General features: G+C 35.2%; 2 protein-coding genes across 2 annotated transcripts; both read right to left on the reverse strand.

The window, feature by feature from the left end:
* LOC100523306 (olfactory receptor 4C12-like) lies at nucleotides 1-768 on the reverse strand. The gene has a single exon (XM_003124205.2). It carries the CDS (start codon nucleotides 766-768, stop codon nucleotides 1-3), a length of 768 nt encoding a protein of 255 aa, XP_003124253.2.
* A 15,674-nt stretch (nucleotides 769-16,442) lies between these two features.
* Nucleotides 16,443-17,369, reverse strand: LOC100517394 (olfactory receptor 4C3D-like). The gene has a single exon (XM_003124179.2). It carries the CDS (start codon nucleotides 17,367-17,369, stop codon nucleotides 16,443-16,445), a length of 927 nt encoding a protein of 308 aa, XP_003124227.2.
* Between the last annotated feature and the right edge of the window lie 6,613 nt (nucleotides 17,370-23,982).

A 23,982-nucleotide genomic window follows, 5' to 3' on the forward strand; every position in this document is an offset into this window, starting at 1 on the left:
CTAAGAACCATGAACGGTCTCACTTACTCTCCTCTTCAACAAAGTCTTCATGGCAATTTTCACCTCTGTGTTTCTCACTGTATAAATGATAGGATTTAACATGGGAGTGAAAGTGGCGTAGAACAAAGTCACCAACTTGTCCACAGGATAGGTGGCCACAGGACGTACGTGTGTAAATATACAAGGGACAAAAAAGAGCACCACTACTGTAAAGTGGGAGCCACATGTAGAGAGGGCTTTGTATCTTCCTTCAGAGCCATGGGACTTCAGAGAGCTCAGAATGACTATGTAGGAAGTGAGGAGCATGAAAAAAATAAGCAAGCACATGCCCCCAGTGTTAGCTGATATCACTATTCCACGCCAGTAGGTGTCACTGCAGGCAAGTTCCAACAGTGAGAAGAAATCACACATGAAGTTGTCTATGACATTGAGACCACAGAAGGGCAAGTCAAGGACAAAGAGAATCTGCACAGTAGCGTGTATTATCCCTCCAATCCAGGCCACCCCAATCAGGAGCTGGCAGAGTCCATGGCGCATGATGGTCGTGTAGTGCAGAGGCTTGCAGATGGCCACGTAGCGGTCATAAGCCATGGCAATGAGCACAATGATCTCTGATGCTGCAAGGAAATGTTCTAAATAGAGTTGAGTCATGCAGCCACCCCAGGAGATGGTTGTCCTCTGGTAGAGGAGGTCAATGGTAATCTTGGGGGTAGCAACAGACGTGAAGGAGGCATCAATGAAGGCCAAGTAAGTGAGAAAGAAGTACATGGGGGCCGAAAGTGTGGGGCTGAGGGAGATGGTAATGACAATGAACAGAATCTATGTCTTCAGACACATGGTACCTGTCACCAGAGAATTTCCTACAGGCTAAATTTTGATGTGTAACTTACTGATAAAATGCTATGTTATCTACATAAGATCAGGTTTCTCCCCCTGCTTGCAAGCCCAAGGGACTTTGCTAAGTAGTCTCAGTGTCCCATGCTTCTGAAAATTTCCTGTGTCTGTGAGCTTACACATTGTAATCTTCAAATGTATCTTATAAACTAAGAGTTGCCCCACAGACTTAGGAATTATTCCCTCTGCCATGAAAATTGATATTTGAACCCTCAGCTCTACATGTGCAAAGAAATACACCATAAATAAATATCTATCATAAGCAGAGTATTACTAGAAGTATATATGTCATCAGTGACTCACTCTCCGTGGTACCCACCAGAACACATAATTATTCCAGTGTGTTTCCTCACATACAATAGTGATGGGCATGATTTTGCAGTGCCTAAAACCTATTAGGTGATGAGTAAGTGCTTAGTGGATTGCCATTCTCCATGGGTAAGTGTAAGACTGCTTTCCCAGACTATAAACCTGGGGGGGAATTCAAGTGCTCCTGTTCTCCTGATCTTTTACCATTACTCTCTACATTATGAGAAACATAAATGGACACTGAAAGGAAGCCACCCACCCTTTAATAGTTTCTATTACACTTTATGAAAATATTTAATTGCCACTTGGAAAAACTAAGTACATTTTACTCTAGATAATTAGTGTGTTTTTAATTGATATTTTTTATTCTTCAAAGTTATTTACCACATGCAATTTGAAATAGACATATTCAATAAATATACAGCTTCTGTAGACTTGTTAAAAAAAAACAAAACAAACTTCCTGTAGTTCCTGCTGTGTCAAACTAGGTTAAGATCTAACTGCATCAGCTCAGATCACTCAGGAGGTGTGGGTTCATACCCCAGCTCAGGGCAGTAAGTTAAATGATCAAACTTTACTGCCATTGTGGTGTAGGTCACAGCTGTGTCTCAGATTCAGTCCCTGGCCCAGGAACTTCCATATGCTGTGAGTGCAGCCACACAAATTAAAAAAAAAAAAAAAAAAAAAAGGAAAAGAAAAGGAAAAAATGTGCATAAGTGTTCATTACTGAGAGATCTATGAAGCAAAGTAAATACTTATTTTCAAAGTTTTAAAAATAATAATTAAATGTGGAGAGCAGAGATTTTTGTCTTCTAGATCAGATAGAGAGATAGATAATGTGCTATACATATATACACAGACTAACAAAAACATACATAAAATTGATTACATACTGTAAATACCTACTAATGGTCAGCCATTCAATAAATAATTATTGGACACTTAATATGTATATGAATGTGTTCATAAAAATCCCTGGAGTGTGTCTATTAAATGCCCTGAATGCTTGAAATTTCATTACCAAACAGCAGCAAGGCCTCCATCCATCACATTAATGATAGTCCCACTCCTTTAAAGTTCAGCTACATGCATTCCCATGACTTCTTTTCCCATCTTCCCATAGCATCCATCCTCCATCGCTTCTGCTTACAGGTTAATGCGTTATCAAGAGGATAAGAAATTTGTGAATGATAATTTCCTAAGAAAAGGGAAAGAGGAGACATAAATATAATACAATGTATTCTACAAAAATACATCTTTTCTTTGAAAGATATATGAGTAAAGAGCTTTATTTTTTAATTATCCAAATTGAAAATTATGCATATGTGGAAACAAAGTGCAGAAACTCCATTGCATTCCCTTATTCTGAGGTGGGCTTACTTGCCTAACAGATAGGAAAAGAGTATATTGTACAAAAAGTAAGTGTTAGACATAATTAAGAAAGTGTTTCAGGAGTTCCCGTCGTGGCGCAGTGGTTAACGAATCCGACTAGAAACCATGAGGTTGCGGGTTCGGTCCCTGCCCTTGCTCAGTGGGTTAAGGATCCGGCGTTGCCGTGAGCTGTGGTGTAGGTTGCAGACGCGGCTCGGATCCTGTGTTGCTGTGGCTCTGGTGTAGGCCAGTGGCTACAGCTCCGATTCGACCCCTAGCCTGGGAACCTCCATATGCCATGGGAGCGGCCCAAAGAAATAGCAAAAAGACAAAAAAAAAAAAAAAAAAAGAGAAAGTGTTTGAGAAGTAACTATGAAGAAATATAAATCACTTTTTAATTTTTCTTTGGCTCTACAATATACTGTCTAGGAATAAACCCTAAAGGAACAATTTTTAAAGGAGAAAAATTACTATTTACATATATGTCAACACAATCATAAAGAGCTGGTGAAAATTTAGAAACAACATCGACTGTTCAACACTGGAGAAATGGATAATTAAAACATAGTGTTTCTCTTTAATTAAGGCACAGTTTTTAACAGGTTTTAAAAATTGTCCAATATCATAGGAAAAGTCTTGTTTGTATTCTTATATGAGAAAAAATTTTGGATGCAAATGTGAATTGTAGTATTTTTCCTATTAACTTAATTATACCTAATTTTATTATTATTCTATTTTAAATTTATATCAATAAGAAAAAATATTCCAAAATATTTTTACCTCGAAATTTGTGGTATTGTACTTGAATATATATTTCCCGATGTTTAGTTTGCTGAAAAATGGATTTAACTATGAGAGGGGTGAGGATGAAGGGTGATTTCATGATGTGTAAAATCCATTTAAACCTGAGAGTCTGTAATTACTCAACTTCCTGAAACAAAATCTTACCTATAAACTTGTCTGACATAACTCCATGTCCAGGGTCCCAGGCAGCTGTTAGTTCACCGAGAGAGGTTGTAAGATTAAAAACACCAACTACAACTCAGCTTCCATGTTTCTTTGTTAATTTATAAATGATATCATTGGATAAGCTTTAAAAGTGCTACCACATACCCTTTTTGCAGGCAAATTCTATAAAGTTTCTTAACTGTGGCTAATTGGACCTTGGGGTATTTTACCACTATTAGCAGATCTTGCTAACAACCTAATTATTTCGTATAAGTGAACAGCAGAGAACTTTTATAGCACTCACCTTTAATTTTGAATGCCCCCTTGAGTTTACATAAACACAAAAACAATATGACAAAAAAAAGCAAGCAAAAAAGTTGACCCCTAATTAATTTAGGTATTTACTAACATATGGACTTATTATAGAGTCTGAATATTTAGTATTATGCAAATTAAGCATTTAGGAGGGTAACTACCTGATTTTTAAATGTTATAATAATTTGTTTTTTAACTGATCTACCACTCAGGCATCATAATTTTAAATATTGTTTTCAAATATAAATTAAGTGATAATTTTGAAGCCTATTAAAATATTGGCACTTCACATCAGGTAAAGTTTATAGTGTTTCTTTATAGTAGTGTTTATTGTGCCAATTCTGGCCTTAAATTAACATGATAACAATGAAAATAATTCTGTTCTTCAATTATTCTTAGAGATTATCAAATTCATAGATTTCAGTCATTTAATTGTAATTGTAAAATATCTCAATGGAAGAGAAAAATAGGCAATGATATTCACAATTTAGAACAAATTAGTATAAGACAGAGAATAAGAACATCATTTGCCAGGATTTTCATTTTAAAGTATTGTTTTACAACTAAATCACATGACACATATATGTTTCTACCAACTCCTAAAGCCAATTATAATTAATCAGTATTTGAAATTATTTTGTAAATAAATTTAATTCTACTCATAAATATTCATGTATGGAAATACACTAATCATATTCAAACAGGCTTGCATTAATAAGAAAAATAAATTGTTCTTAACTCTGGATATGCTCCAGAGAATGTGGTCACTGTGCAACACATGTCACGAAGGAAAAGAGTTGAAGAAAAGTGAAACCACATGACCAAATTTAGTTTGAATGGATGTCTCAACGTTATAGTGCTGAAATAATATTTGCAAGGGCAGATAGAAAATAAAGTCTGAATGAGGATTTGAAATAAAGAATTATAAGTAATATGGATTTAGCTGAAGTGTCACATTGAAAACTTCTTGGACTTGTGTTTATACAGAAATGAAAGCCAGAGTCAAATCAAAGAATTAGAATGTGATGACAAAGTCATCTTTTCCAACCTCAGGAAGGATTTGAATCCATTCACAATGGTTCATTAAATGGTCATCCAGCTTCTATTGAAGAGCTACAGCTCTAGCAGAGAACAAAGGTAGAACCCTTACACCTGTCTAATCTAGCTCCCTAAGGCCTAGAGAAGCCTGGAATGGAAGAGAGCAGAGTCATGTCTAAATCTGCGAAAGTTTTCCATGAACATAATTTTTCAAAGAGGAGTTCCTGGAGAGACAGCAACATAAATTCTCAAAAGGAAGCCTCAGCAGAAGGAAAGAAAGATAAATTGTGTGTGGATCATATTGCAGTCAATCAGAAGCTGGTTGAGGTGTGGCTTGACCATTGACACTTTCAGGGACTAATTTCACCAAAACCATGTATCTGTCAAATTGTCCTTATGGACAGCTTCGGGCATTTCAGTAGGTAGAGGACCATGTTCTCCAAATAACAAAGCACTCAAGAGCAGACTCACATGGCATTAGTCCACTCCCAAAGCTTTTTCTCCCATAAGGACATCCCCTAAGTTGTTTAGCAGGAATGAGAGGTGGAATGCAGTCTCATTAGTCTTGCAGGTTTACTTCAAATTGAAGTAGAAGCTAATATAACAATATTGTTGGGAGTAAAAACATTGGCTTAGGTAGAATCACAGATTGTGGAAACAGCTTCCAATGTTCCTAAATAAAATACTTGTAGAAATAGAGCAGGTTGTTGAAGGTTAAAAAAGGAGATGATGACATAGTGTGAAAGAAAACTCATGTCTCCTGATCCTGAAGCTAGTGCTCTTACTTTCCATTGTTTTTATAACCACAGTAGGCTTGCTAATTATTTTCACTTAGTCCATTGATTTCTTCAATGGAACATATGGTAGCCATGAAGAGGGAGCTGGATCTTTCTGTCAAACAGGAAACTCCAAACACACCTATGGCATTCACACAAATTTGCATTTTGGTAGCCAACTTCATTTTTGGAAACAGCCAAAACTAATTCACAACAAAATTAAGTGTTAGTTAGTTAAGAAATTTTGATCAGCTGGGGAATAATACTGGGGATATATATATATATATCCCTAGTCAATAATCTAATGGATTAAAGAGGATTTCAGAAACAAGGAATAAAGTGTAAAGCCAACTTTCTAATAGTGTAATTATTTTATGCCTATAATTTACTGTGTGTTTTTGAAAAGCACCTGTCTTTAATTGCTAGTAATAGTTGTTCATCTAAAAATTATCACTTTCCTTGGCATATAATCAAAAATATTTTTATTTACTAAACTATAATCAAATATTAGTACCAAAACCTTCTACATTATGCGAAGATCACAGAAAGTAAAGGAATAGTATTTGTCCTCAAAGACGACTTACAGGTCATATGGCCTAATTATTTAACCTTTCTGATCCACCTTTGTTTTCTGTAAAATTAGGACGCTAAACTTTATAGTGTTGTCATGGTCATTTGAGAACACTTCAAAATGTTGACATCGGGTTAAAGACAGTAGAGTTAATTTTTATAATCACTGACAATTTATGCCAACAGAATAATTAATCCAATAACCTTTGGATTGGTGTATCAGTTATGTGCCGAGAGAGTACTGACAAGTATCTTCTATTTCATATTCCATTGCATCCTAGATACCAGAGGGCCATATAGCTTTCTGAGAACCCACTGGTTTTATATGTAGGCACAGTATATAGCTCTATAATTATAAAGGAAATGTTTTTGATTACTACAAACAGGAGAGGTTCTGATGAAATGCTGTCATTTCTCTGACAGCACTGAAAAGATAGAAAGAGAATCAAATTTGGTTTTAGAACAATGCAGATCCAAATGCTAGCTCTGCCTGTGATATTGGGTGGATTATTTAACTTTTTTGAACTTCATTGTTCTTCAAATGTAGAAGGGGAATGAACATAATAAAACCTATGTAGCAGAGGTGCTGTTATTGTCAGGTGTGAGGTATGGAATAAGCTTATAGTAATAAATACAAAAATGTAAATATTGTGATAGAAATAAAATTATTATTTTGGGTCATTATTATCTGAAAATTGATTTCTGTTTAATAACCTTTTAGTGACATTTTGTGACCTCTGTATTCCTTAATGTGTAAGGAATGGGGTTTAACATGGAAGTAACAATAGTATGGAATATTGCTGTGGGTTTGTCCACAGGAAAAGTAGTTACACGTTGCAGATACTTAAAAATACAGGCACAAAGAATAAGACAAAATTGTGATGAGGGAGCTACGGTAGACAGGGCTTTTCCTACTTGCAGAGCTGTGAGTTCTCAAGGGGCACAGGATGAACACACCGGTTACTAATAATATGATATATGTGATTACAGGGATTACTCCACCAATGAAGTAACCAGTGTGGAGTTTTTTTTGTCTTTTTGTCTTTTTTTGTTGTTGTTGCTATTTCTTGGGCCGCTCCCACGGCATATGGAGGTTCCCAGGCCAGGGGTCAAATCGGAGCTGTAGCCGCCGGCCTACACCAGAGCCGCAGCAATGCAGGATCCGAGACATGTCTGCAACCTACACCACAGCTCACGGCAACGCCGGATCGTTAACCCACTGAGCAAGGGCAGGGACCGAACCCGCAACCTCAAGGTTCCTAGTCGGATTCGTTAACCACTGCGCCACGACGGGAACTCCGAAGTAACCAGTGTGTACATGATGCTTATCTGCTAAATAAAATTAACTTTTATCAGGAAAGCCTATTATGAAACAGTGAAATATAATATAAAGATTACTGGGTGCCTTCTGTGGAAATCTGTGTATTATCTGTAATGCTCGATTTGGAGTTGTATGTATGAAAAAATTCGTATTTTATGACAAAACAAGAAAAGTTTAAACACAGAAATTCTTCTCTGTCCTTTGGCCTCCCGCTGCCCCTGCCACTCTGCATTGTGTATCTGCATTATACATCCACCAAACCTCCCCCGTTGGCAGGAATACTGTTCCACAGTAAAGAACAACATTCTTTTGGCATCAAAAAGACAATTCCTTAAAAGATAGCCTGCTTTCTTCATCTTGTAGGGGTCACATGACCCACTACGATGCCACTTAGATCTGGATTATGCAACTGCCCATAATATATCATTTGATGTACAACCTTCTGTACATTACATAACTTTACCTTGATTTCTATTGGGCAAAAACAGCTCTCAGTCTTCTAAGATGCTGCTCTCAAGTTACAATCTTTAACTTTGGTTCTAATAATGTTTTCCAATTCTTTCTTAGATTGACTGATTGACTTTTGTTGGTAGATGATTCTATGCAGTACATATTTTTACTGCCTTTTAGCTGTTTTTTAAATCATTAAGTTGTAGAAAACTGATAAAATGCAAATAATTCTTGTCCATAGAAAACTAAATTGTCTGGTGAAAGTTTGCTTGATAATGCTGATCATTATAGAAAAAGACAGTGTCACATTTATTTGTAAGCTCATTACACATTCCTGACTGAACAATGTAAGCGTAGTATACTGGATTCCCCTTTAGTCTGATTATAACATATTACTAGTTCCCTCATCAATCAATGAGCTAAATAAAATCCTTTTCATGTGTCCATTTTGTATTTGTATGAATCATGATTTCCCTTTTTTAAAAAGTCTTTTTTCTTTTGATACTAATATAAAGATAATTTTAGAGATAAGCTATAACTCAAAAAAAATCTATATATGCTTACCATGTGTGTTATTTCGCCATGGATTTTCTGTTTTATTTATTTAAATCTTGCTTTGAAGTCAAAGGTTCAAATAGCACTTTTTCATCTCTCCATTTTTGTGGTGTCTGCACTATTACAAGTTCTGAGATGGGTAAGGACTAAGGAAAGTAAGCCTACTTACCTTTTGAAATTTGGGAACTGATGAAATCCTTTTTGAAGGTCAGATTATTATGATGAGTGATGTTCAAAAATTAATAATGACTGCTACATATATACTAGGCATTGTGCAAAGAATTTTAAACAAATTATCTCATTTAATATTTTTTAAAAAGAGCTATATGTGGTTGGAAGACAGGAAAATTGAGACATCAAGAAGTTAAGCCTTGTACACCAAGATATACAGTTAATGAGGAAGAGACCTCAAGTTATAATAAAGACTCTCCAACCTCAAGTGTTGATCTTGATCTTGGCCCCATATTACCTCCCAAGCAAAAATGTAAAGAGGCTTCTTTAACATCCATTTATCAACAAGGTGATCAGAAGACTAGTTCTCATCCTGAGGCATTAGAATGGACTCAAAAAACACTTGGGAATTTGAAAGATGTCCAGTTTTTCCCTCAGAATGCTCCTCCATCTCCTCTCTTAAGAGAATTTATTTATTTATTTATTTTATAATTTATAATGATTTTTATTTTTTCCATTAGAGCTGGTTTACAGTGTTCTGTCAATTTTCTACTGTATAGCAAAGTGACCCAGTTACACATACATGTATACGTTCATTTTTCTCACATTATCATGCTCCATCATAAGAGACTAGACATAGTTTCCAGTGCTATACAGCAGGATCTCATTGCTTTTCCATTCCAAAGGCAATAGCTTGCATCTATTAAACCCAGATTCCCAATCCATCCCACTCTGTGCCCCTCCCCCTTGGCAACCACAAGTCTCTCCTCCATGTCCATGATTTTCTTAGGGGAATTTAGAATAAGATAGATATTTTCTTTACTGTGTTAGGTCAGTTAATAACCCATTACTCACCCTGTTCATTTCTAATCTGCCCTAAATTTGCTATTGAAAGGAAGTATCATGCACCGAGCTCTTGTTCTTTGCAGTCCCCTTTCACATTTAATCTCATCTTAACTTTGAGGTATGAATACATTATCTCCAATATATAGAGAGAAAGGCTGAGGCTTAGATTACTTTATTTCTCTTGTCCAAGATTATGTAACCAGTAAGATGTAAAACTAAAAGGTTGATTCTCTTGTTTGAGTTCTAAGCTCTTAGCATCCTAATTTAAGAGATCTCCAAAATCAGAAATCTCTGCAACGTGTTGGCCATGTTTCACGATAAGTGGAAGAACTATCCTGTTTTTTATATAATATTATACATGAGCTTTCTGAGAATTTAATGACAGGGAGCTCAGCATTTGATCTACAAATAAATAAACAATCAGATCCTAGGCATTGAGAAATGAACAGGTTATGGGACAGTATCTAATTCATTTTCTTTATTTTGCATCATAAGAAACTGAGACCTGGGGAAGGAAAGGAACATTTCTAAAATAATTAAGATTTGGTAATTTTCTGCATATACACCTTGTTCATTCAGATACTTTTATAAACTTAGCCTCCTTATGATTACAACTCTGAAACATTCTACTCCCACCTTAACATGCTAAGCTTATAAACAAATAATACATGTAAGATACCTTGCAGATAAAAAATAAGATATATATTTCAAATATTAATCTGGGCTGTCTTTGTTTAGGGAGGAGTGAACCAAGTTTTTGTGTCTTATTTCATGTTTGGTTTTTCTTAAATATGTAGAGTCCTATTAATTCTAAAAAAGAGATTATGTTATTTGATATAGAAACATGAGAAAATTTTACACTAATATAGATTCACAATATTAACTATAGTATAGCTCCTCAAATATCATATAACTTATATGTAGAATCTAATAAAAATGATATGAGAGGATTATTTGCAAAAAAAAACCAGACTCAAATATTTTGAAATGAGGCTTATGGTTACCAAAGGAGAAACATTAAGAGGAGGGATAAATTAGGAGGTTGGGCTTAACATATACATACTGTACATAAAATATATAAGTAACAAAGGTTCATTGTACAGTAAAGAAAGATCTACTCAATACTCTGTAATAACCTATATGGGAAAAAAATCTCAAAAGGAATGAATACATATTTATGTTTGATTCACCTTGCTTTACACCTGAAAGTGACACAAGATTGTAAGTCTACTATACTCCCACAAAATTTAAAAAGTAAAAATAAAAAAGCAAGAAAGAAGGTGTCACAAGCTAATTTCAGTGGATATATTTTCTGATTTTAAACTGCAAGAGAACTTAATAGAATTCTATAAATGCCTTCTAAGTGATGAAAGTATGCTAATAAAATAATATGATTGTAGTTTAATATCAATAAAAATGATAATAAAATGATATGCTCAATGAGTTTAGGAGATTATACTGACAATTAAAACATTATAGACTACTGCAATGAAAAAACATAACTTTCTAAACATATTCGGAAAAATCGTAAAAAACTGGAATCACCTAATAACTAACTAAATAAATTATTTAGAATGATACTATCCTGTCAAAATTTCACACCAAACAACTTTAATCAAATGAATTTTATATAACATCTTATCAAGAAATTGTACCAATCTAACATAAACACTTTCAAAAATGGGAGGCAATTAATATAATTCCTGATATATTATATTAAACCTTATACAAGTATAGAACAAGGCAATCACAAGGAAAGTAATTAGATTAACACCTCATATTAACAAAAACACTACATTCTATACATGATATTTAGTTTGATTATTTTGGATATTTTCTTTTTTTCCTTTTCTTTTCTTTCTTTTTCATTCTTTTCCTTTTTTTTTCCCTGATATTGTTTTTGAGTCTGTTCTTGAGAAAAGTCCAGTCTAAGGATACTTATGTCCTACTACAGAAGTAAAAACTTTCTAAGTAATCACTTCAAGCACTGGTCTTGAAAACTATGAGGTTTACCACTGGTGAGGATAGGCACGATTCCTGGTCCAGTGTGAGCACCAAGCACTCTTCTTTTTAATCCATCTGGATAAATCTTTCCCCAGCTTCAGGTAATTTCCTCAAATGCATTCATGTTTCAGCACTCTGATGAGCAGTGGAGAGGGATCCTCTTTTGTTCCCAAGCTTTTGCAATCTCAGTCCCTTTCTCTTTCTCTCTTCTCCTCTGCAGCCCCTTGCCCCACCCCTGGTCCAGACATCTATCCTCTACAAAATTATGCTCTCAGAATTCTAGCTGCCTTGGTCTCCTCAGAGCCTCATCTTTATCTCTTCAATTCAGGGATTCTACCAGGAAACCTTTTAAAATATCCTTCTCTGTACCACAACATGGAAAATTTTTAAAGGTAACAAGCTGTAAAAATCCTAGAGCTCAACTTGTTTCCCGTCTTGCAGTGATCACTGTCAGTCGTTTCTGACATTTAGTACCTTTAAAATAATTATTACATATTTGTTCTGGTTTGCTTATTTTTCAAAAACAATACATGTATATTATAGCAGTCTTAGTCATAATTTCAATTAGCTAAAAACAACTAAAATATCTATTAGTTGAGGGAAAAAACTGTGATATATCCACGCAATGGAATATTACTCTGCAATAACAAATAGACCACTAATAGACTTACTGATATGCAAAAACTTCAAATACAAGATAATAAGGGCAAGAAGCCAGACTTAAAAACTGAATAGCAGACATGATCTTATATATAGAAAATGCAAAAATTTGTACCCTGAACAGGTAGACCTAACAAAAAAAAATCAAAAAATGTTGCAGGATACTAAAACATACAAAAATGAGTTGCATTTGTCTATATTAACAATGAACTGATCAAAAAAATAATTAAGAAAATAATCCTATTTTCAGTATCATAAAAATAATTAAGAATAAATTTAATAAAGAATTGAAATATTGTACACTGAAAAATATACGTCATTGATGAAAATATATAATATTGATGAAAAAAATTAAAGACACAAATAAATGGAAAGATAGCCCATGTTCATGAATTGGAAGACTAAATATTGTGAAAATGGCAATACAATTCAAAACAGTATAGAAAATATCAGCAATCAAAACAAGTAAGATTTGGGAGTTCCCATTGTGGCTCAGTGGTAATGAACCTGACTTGTGTATGTGAGAATGCAGACTCAATCTCTGCCTCACTCAGTGGATCAAAGGATCCTGCATTGCCATGAACTGCAATGTATGTCACAGATGTGGCTCAGGTCTGGCATTGCTGTGGCTGTGGCTTAGGCCAGCAGCTACAACTCGAATTCATCCTGTTGCCTGGTAATTTCCATATGCCACTGGTGCAGCCCTTAAAACACACACACACACACACACACACACACACAAAACAGAAGCAACTAAGATTTATTTATAAGCAATTAATGGGAAAGGAATACAAATCATTTAAAAAATGTGAATAGATGCTCAAATGGATGACTTCTGGAAATAACTATGAATATAATTTTTTATTTTTTAATTTTATTGGAGCATAGGTGATTTATAATTTGTATTAGTTACAGGTGTACATTGAAATAACTCAGTTATACATATTCTTATACCCATTCTTTTTTCCCATGTAGATTATTAAACACTATTGAGTAAATTTCGCTGTGCTATACAGTAGGTCCTTGTTAAATATCTATTTTATATACAGCAGTATGGTATTCCCATCCTCCCAATTTATCCCTCCCCAACCACAGTTTCCCTTATAGTAACATAAGTTTGATTACAAACTCTGTGAATTTGTTTCTGTTTCATAAATAAGTTTTTTGTATAATTTTTATTATATTCCATATATGTGGTATTGTATGATGTTTGTCCTTTTCTGTATAATTTACTTCACTTAGTATAATCTCAAGCTCCCTTCCTATTGCTGCAAATGGCATTATTTTTTTCTTTTTATGGATGAATAATATTCCACTATATATAGCTACCACATCTTCTTTATCCATTCCTCTCTCAATGGACATTTTGATTACTTCCATGTTTTGGTTATAGTAAATAGTGCTGCAATAAATACTTGGTGTGTGTGTTTTTTCAAATTATGGTTTTCTCTGGATATGTGCCCAGGAGTGGGATTGCTGGGTCATATGGTGGGTCTATGATTAGTTTTTTAAGGAACCTCCACACTTTTCTCCATAGTGGTTATACCAATGTCCATCCCCACCAAGAGTGAAGGAGGGTTCCCTTTTCTCCATACCCTCTCCAGCATTTATTATTTGTAACTTTATGATGGTAGTCATTCTGACAAGTCCGAGGTGGTACCTCATATTAATTTTGATTTGCATTCTCTACTATTTAGATATATTGAGGATTTTTGATGTGCCTATCTGAATGTCTTCCTTGGAATGTCCTCCTTCTGCTTATTATTTATATTTTTATATTTTATTTTATTTTATTTTTTGTCTTTTTAGGGCTGCACCTGCAGCATGTGGAGGTTCCCAGGCTAGGGGTCAAATTGGAGCTGTAGCCATTGGCCTACACCATAGCCACAGCAATGCAAGATCTGAGCCTCATCTATGACCTAAACCACAGCTCACAGAAACACTGGATCCTTAACCCACTGAGAGAGGTCAGGAATCAAACCTGTGACCTCATGGATATTAGCCAGATTCATTTCCCCTGAGCCACTATGGGAAATCCTGATTTTTTTAAAAAAAATTATTTATTCGAGCTGTATGACCTGATTATGTATTTTGGAAATTAATTCCTTTTTGGTAGCATCATTTGCAAAGATTGTCTCCCATTCTAATAGGTTGTATTTTCTTCTTGTTTATGGTTTCCTTTGCTGTGCAAAACCTTCTAAGTTTAATTAGATTCCTTTTGTTTATTTCTGTTTTTTTTTTTCCTATTACTCTTGGAGGTGGATCAAAAAAGTATTGCTGCAATTTAAGTCAAAGTATTCTGCATATGTTTTATGCTGAGTTTTATCTATCAGGGTTACATTTAGGTCTTTAATCCACTTTGTCTTTATTTTTCATGTGAGATTAAGATGTTATGATGTTAGAGAATGTTCAAATTTCATTCTTTACTTGTAACTGTCCAATTGACCCATTATTACTTATTGAGCTAGCTGGCACTCTTTTCTCCATGGTATGTTCTTACCTCCTTGGAGTCAGCCAGGCACAACTGAGTAAACATAGTCACATTAATACCATGGTTGGGGCATTAATATCTGGTTAAATTATGGCAGAAAGAGCTCTTGCTGACCACTGAGTTGGAGAAAGTGATATTTGTGGAAGTAACATGAGTTGGAGTGTTGCAGTCAGAGAATCTTTGATCTATAAATAGTTATGTGATGAGGTATGATGACCTGATATTCTCCACATGCACAGAGCAGCATCGTAAGTATTCCACAATTTCTGAAAGTTCACTTTAGCCACTTGGTTTTATGAATAATAATATTAGTACTTGTTTTCTCTAACAGAAAAGAAATCTGAAGGGGATTTTTGCTTTTACAAAAAACAAAACAAAACAAAACAAAAAACAAAAAACAAAAAAACCCCGCAAAAAATACAACAACAAACAACTTGTTACTATACTAGTGTTAGTCTTCTGTAAAAGTGAAGTGGCATAACTTGAACTTGCAAAAAGAGGAAAAAAAACAATATTGCTGAAGTATATTGCTACACATGAGACAAGGGTACGACATATTAACACCATCTCCTTAAATGACAAACAAAGCATTAAGACTGCAGGTAATTTTCTTATCTCTAGACCTCAACATATCACAGACAACTATGTTTCAATTGCAGAAAGTAAGACTGCATTTTAAAGACCTGAACTGAAAGTTTGTAGCTAAAACTTTCAAAAGGAAGCTGCATTCTAATTATCCTGACACAATTTATAAGAAAACCACACGTGATGTGAGGCAAGTAAATTAAACCCTCGTGTCTTCAATTTGCTTTTCTGTAAAATGGGGATAATGATAATGGAACCATCATTTTATTATGTGGATAATTCAACTGAAGTGACTATGCCTGATGGTAAGGATTTAGTTGTGTGTGTGTGTGTGTGTGTGTGTGTGTGTGTGTGTGTGTGTGTATAAGACCAACAGAGCAATAGTTTTGGAACCTAGTCATATACCAATTGCCAAAACTTGATAAAAGTTGCTTATACTTACCTCAAATGTCTCTTCAAAGTCTGGTATGGAAAATGAAAATGTGTCCTTTATATGCAAGAAAAACTGAGACGTAAGGATTTTTAAGAAAATAGAGCAAATTAAGAGTAATTTCACAATTATTGGATTATTTTTTGTGCCAAGAAAATATTTGATTCTGAATTACTCTTATCCCTTTTTCTAAGTGCCTCCCTTTTGTTTCTGGTAAATTCACATTACAAAAAAAAAAAAAAAAAATCAGCAGTGATTCCTTCATGCAACTTCATTATGTACCTACTTAAGAATTTTTATGCCAATTTGCTTGAACACAAGCTAAGCAAAATTAAAAGAAGTTCTGAGATTAAGATCCTACGGAAAAGCCAATTTTATCCAAGTAACATATATGAAGAATTTAGAAAAGTAGAAGTAGGACAGGAGAAAAACATTCTCTATCATCATCAAACTAGGGTTTTATAGTTGTTCTTTCCATTGCCTGTTCTGAAGCTATGAACATGAACATGGAAGCCTTGGTAAAGTACAGTAAAATTTATCAAAATGCCTAATAATGCCTAGCCACTATTAAGTAATCAAGAAATGATAGTTTGGGGCTTTTTTTTCTCTAACTAATCTGTAAAATTTCCTAGTGTTCCTTTATAATTTACAGTAGATATAATCCTCCCTGTGTACATAAAACATCAAATTCTTGGTATCATAAACATCTTAAGCTACTCTTCTTTTCAATAATCTCTTCATGGCAATTTTCACTTCTTGGTTTCTCACTGTATAAATGATTGGATTTAACATGGGAGTGAAGGTTGCATAAAACAAACTCACCAACTTGTCTGCATGGTAAGTGGCCACAGGACGTATGTAGATGAAGAAAGAAGGGACAAAGAAGAGCACCACTACTGTAAAGTGGGAGCCACAGGTAGAGAGGGCTTTGTATCTTCCTTCAGAGCCATGGGATTTCAGGGAGCTCAGGATGACAATGTAGGAGACAATCAGCATGGAAAAAATGAGCAAGCACATGCCCCCAGTGTTAGTTGCCACCACAATTCCAAGCCTGTAGGTATTGCTGCAGGCAAGTTTCAACAGTGAGAAGAACTCACACATAAAGTGGTCAATGACATTGGAACCACAGAAGGTCAACTCACGTGTGAAAAGAATCTGCACAGTGGCATGCAGGATCCCCCCAATCCAGGCCACCACAACCAGGAGCTGGCAGAGCCCATGGCGCATGATGGTCGTGTAGTGCAGAGGCTTGCAGATGGCCACATAGCGGTCATAAGCCATGGCAATGAGGACAATGATCTCTGACCCTCCCAGGAAGTGTTCCAAAAAGAGCTGAGTCAGGCAGCCACCCCAGGAGATGGTTGTCCTCTGATAGAGGAGGTCAAAAATCATTTTGGGGGTGGTGACAGAGGAGAAGGAGGCATCAATGAAGGCCAAGTAAGTGAGAAAGAAGTACATGGGGGCCGAAAGTGTGGGGCTGAGGGAGATGGTAATGACAATGAACAGATTGGCCATCAAGGTAAACAGGAATATGAACAAAAAGACCATGAAGAGTATTTTCCGCAAGTGTGGATTCTGTGTGAATCCCAAGAGAACAAATTCAGTCACATTGTTGGGAAGTGTGAGGAAATCCATTTAGGAAGTAACACCTTCCTGAGAGGCCTAAATTACCTATAACAGAATAAAAGAAAATGACATTTCTTAATTATGAAAAGACGTAGAATGCATTTCTGAGAAATTAACTACAGTAACCACTGTGCCAAATGTCTTTGGCCTTTTTCCCCAGCACTTTTTTTTTTCCCTATTTTTCTTACTTTCTTCATGATGATTTACATCTCTTCAGAAATATACTACCGGTCACTGCAGAAATTTCTATAGGGGAACATTGGATGTGCAATTTACTGAGAAAACACTGTGCTGTCTACAAGAGATCAGGTTTCTCCTCCTGATTCTAAATCTAAGTGACTTTTCCAAGTCATCTCAGTGCCCCATACTCCTGAGCCTCTGTGTGTGTGTGTGTGTGAACTTACACATTGTAATTCTCAAATGTGTCTCATAAGCTGAGAGTTGCCCCAGGATTTAAGAATTATTCCCTCTTCAATGAGAATTGACATTTGAACACTCAGCTCTAAATGTGCAAAGAAATACACCATCAGTAAATATCTATCATAAGCAGAGTATTACTAGAAATATATATAAGTCATCAGTGACACACTCTCCCTGGTACCCCCCCGCCCCAGAACATATAACTTACTCAAGTGTGTTTTCTCACATAGAGTAATTCCGGGTGTCTTCAGTGTCTGCAACCTATTAGGTGATGAGTAAATGCTTAGTGGATTCCCATTCTCCATGTGTAAGAATAAGACTGCTTCTCCAGACAATAAACCCGGGGAGAATTCAAGTGCTCTAGTTCTCCTGCTCTGTTTATCATTACTCTTTACATTATGAGTTACATAAATGAACACTGTGTGGAAGCTGCCCTCCAGTTTAACACTTTCTGATACACTTTATGGGGTAATATGAAAATATTTAATTGCACTGGGAAAAACTACACTACTGAATCATTTACTTTAGATAATTAGTGTGTTAATTATTTTTTATTCTTCAAAATTATGTTCAACATACAATTTAAAATAGTCATATTCAGTACATGTACAACTTCTGTATACTTGCTTCAAAGAAAACAAAATAAATCAAACAAAACAAAACTCTTGCTGGAGTTCCCACTCTGACAAACTAGGTTAAGATCTGATCATTCGTCAGCAGTTCAGATCAATCAGGAGATTCAATTCCTAGCTCAGCACACTGGGTTAAAGATCAAGCATTGCTACTGCTGGGTCACAGGTTACAGCTGTGACTTGGGTTCAATCCCTAACCTGTGAATTTCCATGTGCTGTGGTACAGACATATAAATTAAAACAAACAAAAACCTCTTGCATAGGTGTTCTTTACTGAAGGATCTCTGGAGCAAAGAAATCTTTACTTTCAAAGTTTTAGAAATAAAAATTAAATGTGGAGAACAGAGAGAATTAGTCTGATAAGTAAATAATGAGATAGATAATGTACTATACATATATGTACAGATTAACACAAACACATATAAGATCTACTCTTTAGTATAAATACCTACTAAAGTTTACTCATTCAAAAAATATTTATTGGACACTTGCTTTGTATATGAACGTGTTCGCAGAAAGTCTTGGAGAGTCTCCCTGTTAAATACCCTAAATGGCTGAAATTTCTTTACCAGAGAGCAGCAAGACATCCATCCATGATATGAATGACCTTCCCACACCTTCATATTTCTGCTACATGCATTCTCATGCATTCTTCTCCCATCATCAATATATCCTTCCTCCATCATTCCTGGTTACAAGTTACTGCATTACTAATAGAATGATAAATTTGGGAACATTAATTTCCTAAGAAAAGAGAAGAGATAAATGTAATAAAATATATTCAACAAAACTATTTTATTTCAAAGATAAATGAGTATGAAAATTCTATACATATGTGGAAACAAAGTGTAGCAGCTCCATTGCAATCTCTTATTCTAAGGTTGGCTCCCCTAACAGATCAGAAAAGAATACAGTGTACATAAAATAACTGTTCGACATAATTAAGAAAAGTGTTTTAGAAAAAACTACGAAGAAATATAAATCATTTTTTTCCATTTTTCTTTGGCTCCATAATACATCATCTAAGAATAAACCCCAAAGGGACATTTTTCCAAGGAGAAAAATCATTATTTCCATATATGTCAATGCAATTACTAAGAGCTAGTGAAAATTTCAGCATTGGAGAAATGGATAATTAAAACATAGTGTGACTCTTTGATTAATGTTTAGTTGTTAACAGAGGTGTTTAAAAATTGTGCAATATTGTAAGAAAACATTTATGTTTTATTCTTAAGTGGTGAACATTTTGGATGCAAATTTGAATTGTAGAATTATTCCAATTTAAACCTAATTACTTTTGTTATTATTCTATTTTAAATTTATATCAATAAGAAAAAAATCCCAAAATATTTTTATTTCTAAGTTGGTAGTATTATACTTGAGTATTTTTATCATGATGTTTTGTGTGCTGAAAAGAGATTTTGCCATGAGATGGTTGAGGATGAATGGTAATATTATGATTTGTAAGATCCATGTAAACCTGAGAGTCTATAATTATTTAACTTCCTAGAAAAAAATCTTACCTATAAACTTGTCTGGCATAACTCCATGGCCAGGTCCCCAGGAAGGTATTCGTTCACCAGGAAAGATGGTGTAAGATTACAAATGCCAACTACAACTCAGCTACATGATTCTTTGTTAATTTATAAATGACATCTTTGGATAAGCCTTAAAAGTGCAACTGCATATACTTTTCGCAGATAAATTCTCTAAAGTTTTTAGCTGTGGCTAATGGGACCTCAGGGGTATTTTACCACCATTAGCAGACCTTGCTGACAACCCAATCATTTCATATAAGTTAAGCAAACAGCAGAGGAGAACTTTTATAGCATTCCTCTTTAGTTTCAAATGCATCCTTGAGTTTACATGAACACAAAAATGGTGTAAGAAAAACAAAAAAGTTGACCCCTAATTAATTTAGGTATTCGCAAACATATGGACTTATTATGGAGTCTGGATATTTAGTATTGTGCAAATTAAGCATTTAGGGTGGCAACTACCTGATTTTTAAATGTTATTACAATAACATTTTAAATTGATCTACAGCTCATGCATCATAATTTTTAAATATGGTTTTCAAGTATAAATTAAGTGATAATTATGAACCCTATTAAAATATTGGCACTTCACATGAGGGAAAGTTTACAGCACTTCTTCAAAGTGTTATTTCTTGTGCCAATTCTGAAATTAAATTATCATGATAATGAGTAAAATCATTTTATTTTTCAATTATACTTAGAGATGATAAGTTGCATTTATTTCATTCCTTTAACAGTAATTGTACAATATACAAATAGAAGAGAGAATTGGTGATAATATTCACAATTTATAATAAATTAATATAAGACAGGGAATAAGAATGTCACTTGCCAGAGGCAAAAAAGAAACCAGGCCATGAAATTCTGGGCCAGGATTTTCATCTTTAAAAGCGTTGTTTTAGGGGAGTTCCCGTCGTGGCGCAGTGGTTAACGAATCCGACTAGGAACCATGAGGTTGCGGGTTCGGTCCCTGCCCTTGCTCAATGGGTTAACGATCCGGCGTTGCTGTGAGCTGTGGTGTAGGTTGCAGACGCGGCTCGGATTCCGTGTTGCTGTGGCTCTGGTGTAGGCCGGTGGCCACAACTCCGATTCAACCCCTAGCCTGGGAACCTCCATATGCCGCGAGAACTGCCCAAGAAATAGCAACAACAACAACAACAAAAAAGACAAAAAAAATAAATAAATAAATAAATAAAATAAAAAATAAAAGTGTTGTTTTACAACTAAATTTGCATGACATATTTATAATGCTACCAACTATTAAGGCCAATTATACCTACCTAGTAAAAGAAATAAATTCCAAAATTTGAAATAGTTTGTAAATAAATTTAATTTGACTCATAAACTTCCCTGTATAGATGCACTTTAATCATATTCAAATATGTTTGCATTAATAAGAAGAAAAGTAAACTGTTCATCACTCTGGATGGGCTCCAGAGAATGTGGAGCCCACTAGTGAGCAACATGATTCATGAAGGAAAAGAGCTGAAGAAATTTGAAACCATAGGACTGAACCTAGTTTTACTGGACACGTCAATACTATAGTGCTGAAATAATATTAGCAACAGCCGATGCCAAAGACAGTGTGAATGAGGATTTGGAACTATCTAAAGAATTATAAGGAATATGGATTTAGCTGAAGTGTCATGTTGAAAATGCCTTGAACTTGCGTTTCTACTCTGAAATGAAAGCCAGAGTCAAATCAGAGAGTAAGAATGTATAGAGTCATCATTCCCAACCTTATGAAGGATTGAAATCCATTCACAATTTTTCATTAAATGGTCATCCAGCTTCTATTTAAAGAGTTACAGTGCTGGGTAGAGAATAAGGATAAAACCCTTACATATTTACTCTAGCTGCCTAAGATGACTCTTAGAAGATAATTGTAATGGTGTGATTCTAGGTATAGGAAGGAGGAAGAAGGGAAAATATTTCTTGGATCAATTAGACTTGTAAGACAGAGGATCCCAAGAAGTTACATTTTCAACAGGGCTTAATACATAAATTATCATTGGGAGTGGCATGCCAACAGTATGTATTTCACCCTATTTGGGATAAATTTCCAAGTGCCATAGGACAAAAATTGTTCATGAAATGTGTGATGGATATTGGTTGACTTTTGGAACAAAGGGAGGGGCTATGAACTAAGATATTGCAGGCCATGTGAATAAACAAATGTTGCTGCAGCTATCAGGCCACCACATTACAGCCACCTTGAAGGTAAGCCCTGAGGGAACTCAGGATGGAAACGAAAAGGACCAGCCATTTAGCAGCCACCTGCTGCAGAGATCCCAGATGGGGCACCCTGAGGAGACTGAGGATGAGAAAGCACAGGACACTGACCCAGAGAGCTGAGGTGCCTAACCAGGGAATGATCTCGGGGAGCCCAGACCCTGCATCTTCCTATGCATGGAAAAGCTCTAAGTTCCTTAACTCAAGATAGGGGGGTTTCTTTTATTAATAGTAATCTTCATGTTATGACTTCCCGCTCTTGTTTTTGTAAAAACTCCCATGTATCTGTTCTCCTACCCATGCCTGTTCATAACAGTTTCTCTCCATTATCTGAGATACTCTATCCCAGGCTTGAGTCCTCAAAATATCCACCAAATAAAACATAATTCTCAAATTTTATTTTATTTTATTTTTGTTGATACTTTGTAGACCCACCACTTATTAGGAGGAGTCTCTTTTATCTATTGTATATTCTTGCATCCTTGAAGAACGCCATGCACAACCTAGTAAACACATTCTCCCCCATACCATCCTGGGGCATTAATGTATGTTCAAATTATGGAAGAAATGGCTCAGATTGACCACTGACTTGGAGAAAGTGATTCTGAGAGAAGTCACATGAGGTGGAATGTTGTAGGCAGAGATGTAATAACGTAGACTCACCCAGTATTCTCCACACACTTAGAAGCACATTGCAGGCATCTCCCACTTTCTGAAGGTTCACATTTGCTATTTTGATTTTATGAAGGTCTATGTTAGTGCATATTTTCACTTGTGAGAAAAACATCTGAAGGGTATTTTTGCTTTTACACACACACACACACACACACACATAAACCTGTTGCCATCCTAGTATTGGTCTTTTGTAAATGTGAACTGGCATAACTTGAACTTTCAAAGAAAGAAAAATACTTATGGTGCTGAAATATATTGCTCTATGTGAGATTAATTCTACAACATATGGATGATATCTCATGTTTTTCAAAGTGAATTATTAAGAAAGCAAATAATGTTGTTGTCTACAGACTTAAACATACCACAGGTAATCATATTTCAGTATAAAGAAAGTAGGTTTGAATTTTGATGGCTTTGTAGCTGAAACTTTGAAATCAAGCTGCATTCCAGTGTAATATTTCCTAGCATACTTTATGGAGGATGCATGTGTGTTGTGAGAGGCAGGTAAATTAGTAAAACTCTTTTGGCTTTAATTTTCTTTTCCAGAGTTCCCATCGTGGTGCAGTGGTTAATGAATTCGATTAGGACCATGGGGTCGCGGGTTTGATCCCTGGCCTTGCTTAGCAGGTTGGGGATCTGGCTTTCCTGTGAGTTGTGGTATGGGCTGCAGACATGGCTTGGATCCCACCTTGCTGTGGCTCTGGTGTAGGCCGGTGGCTACAGCTCCGATTCGACCCCTAGCTTGGGAACCTCCATATGCCGCAAGAGCAGCCCAAGAAATAGCAAAAAGACAAAAAAAAAAAAAAAGAAAAAAGAATTTAGTAAAATAGTATGAGACTCCAGCATGAAACATAGTCTATGCTCATAAAACTATGGAATATAGTTATTTTTTTACTGTCTATTCTGAAGCTATGGACATGACTATTAAAGAATATCAAATATTCTATGACTATTGCTAAGAATATAAAATGTTATGAAAATGCCTAATAAATACCTAGCCACTAGTAAATTATTAACAAATATCTGTATGGCCTTTTTTTCTGTCAATGATCAGTAAGATTTCTTAGTTTTCTTTCACAGTTCACAACAGATATAAACCTCCATATTTATGTAAATTATTAATTT

This window comes from Sus scrofa, chromosome 2 (genome assembly GCF_054392235.1).
Source record: "Sus scrofa isolate SSC_HxYL_T2T_F1_AM1 chromosome 2, Sscrofa_HxYL_maternal_Yorkshire_Landrace_v2.0, whole genome shotgun sequence".
NCBI classification, from domain to species: Eukaryota; Metazoa; Chordata; class Mammalia; order Artiodactyla; family Suidae; genus Sus; species Sus scrofa.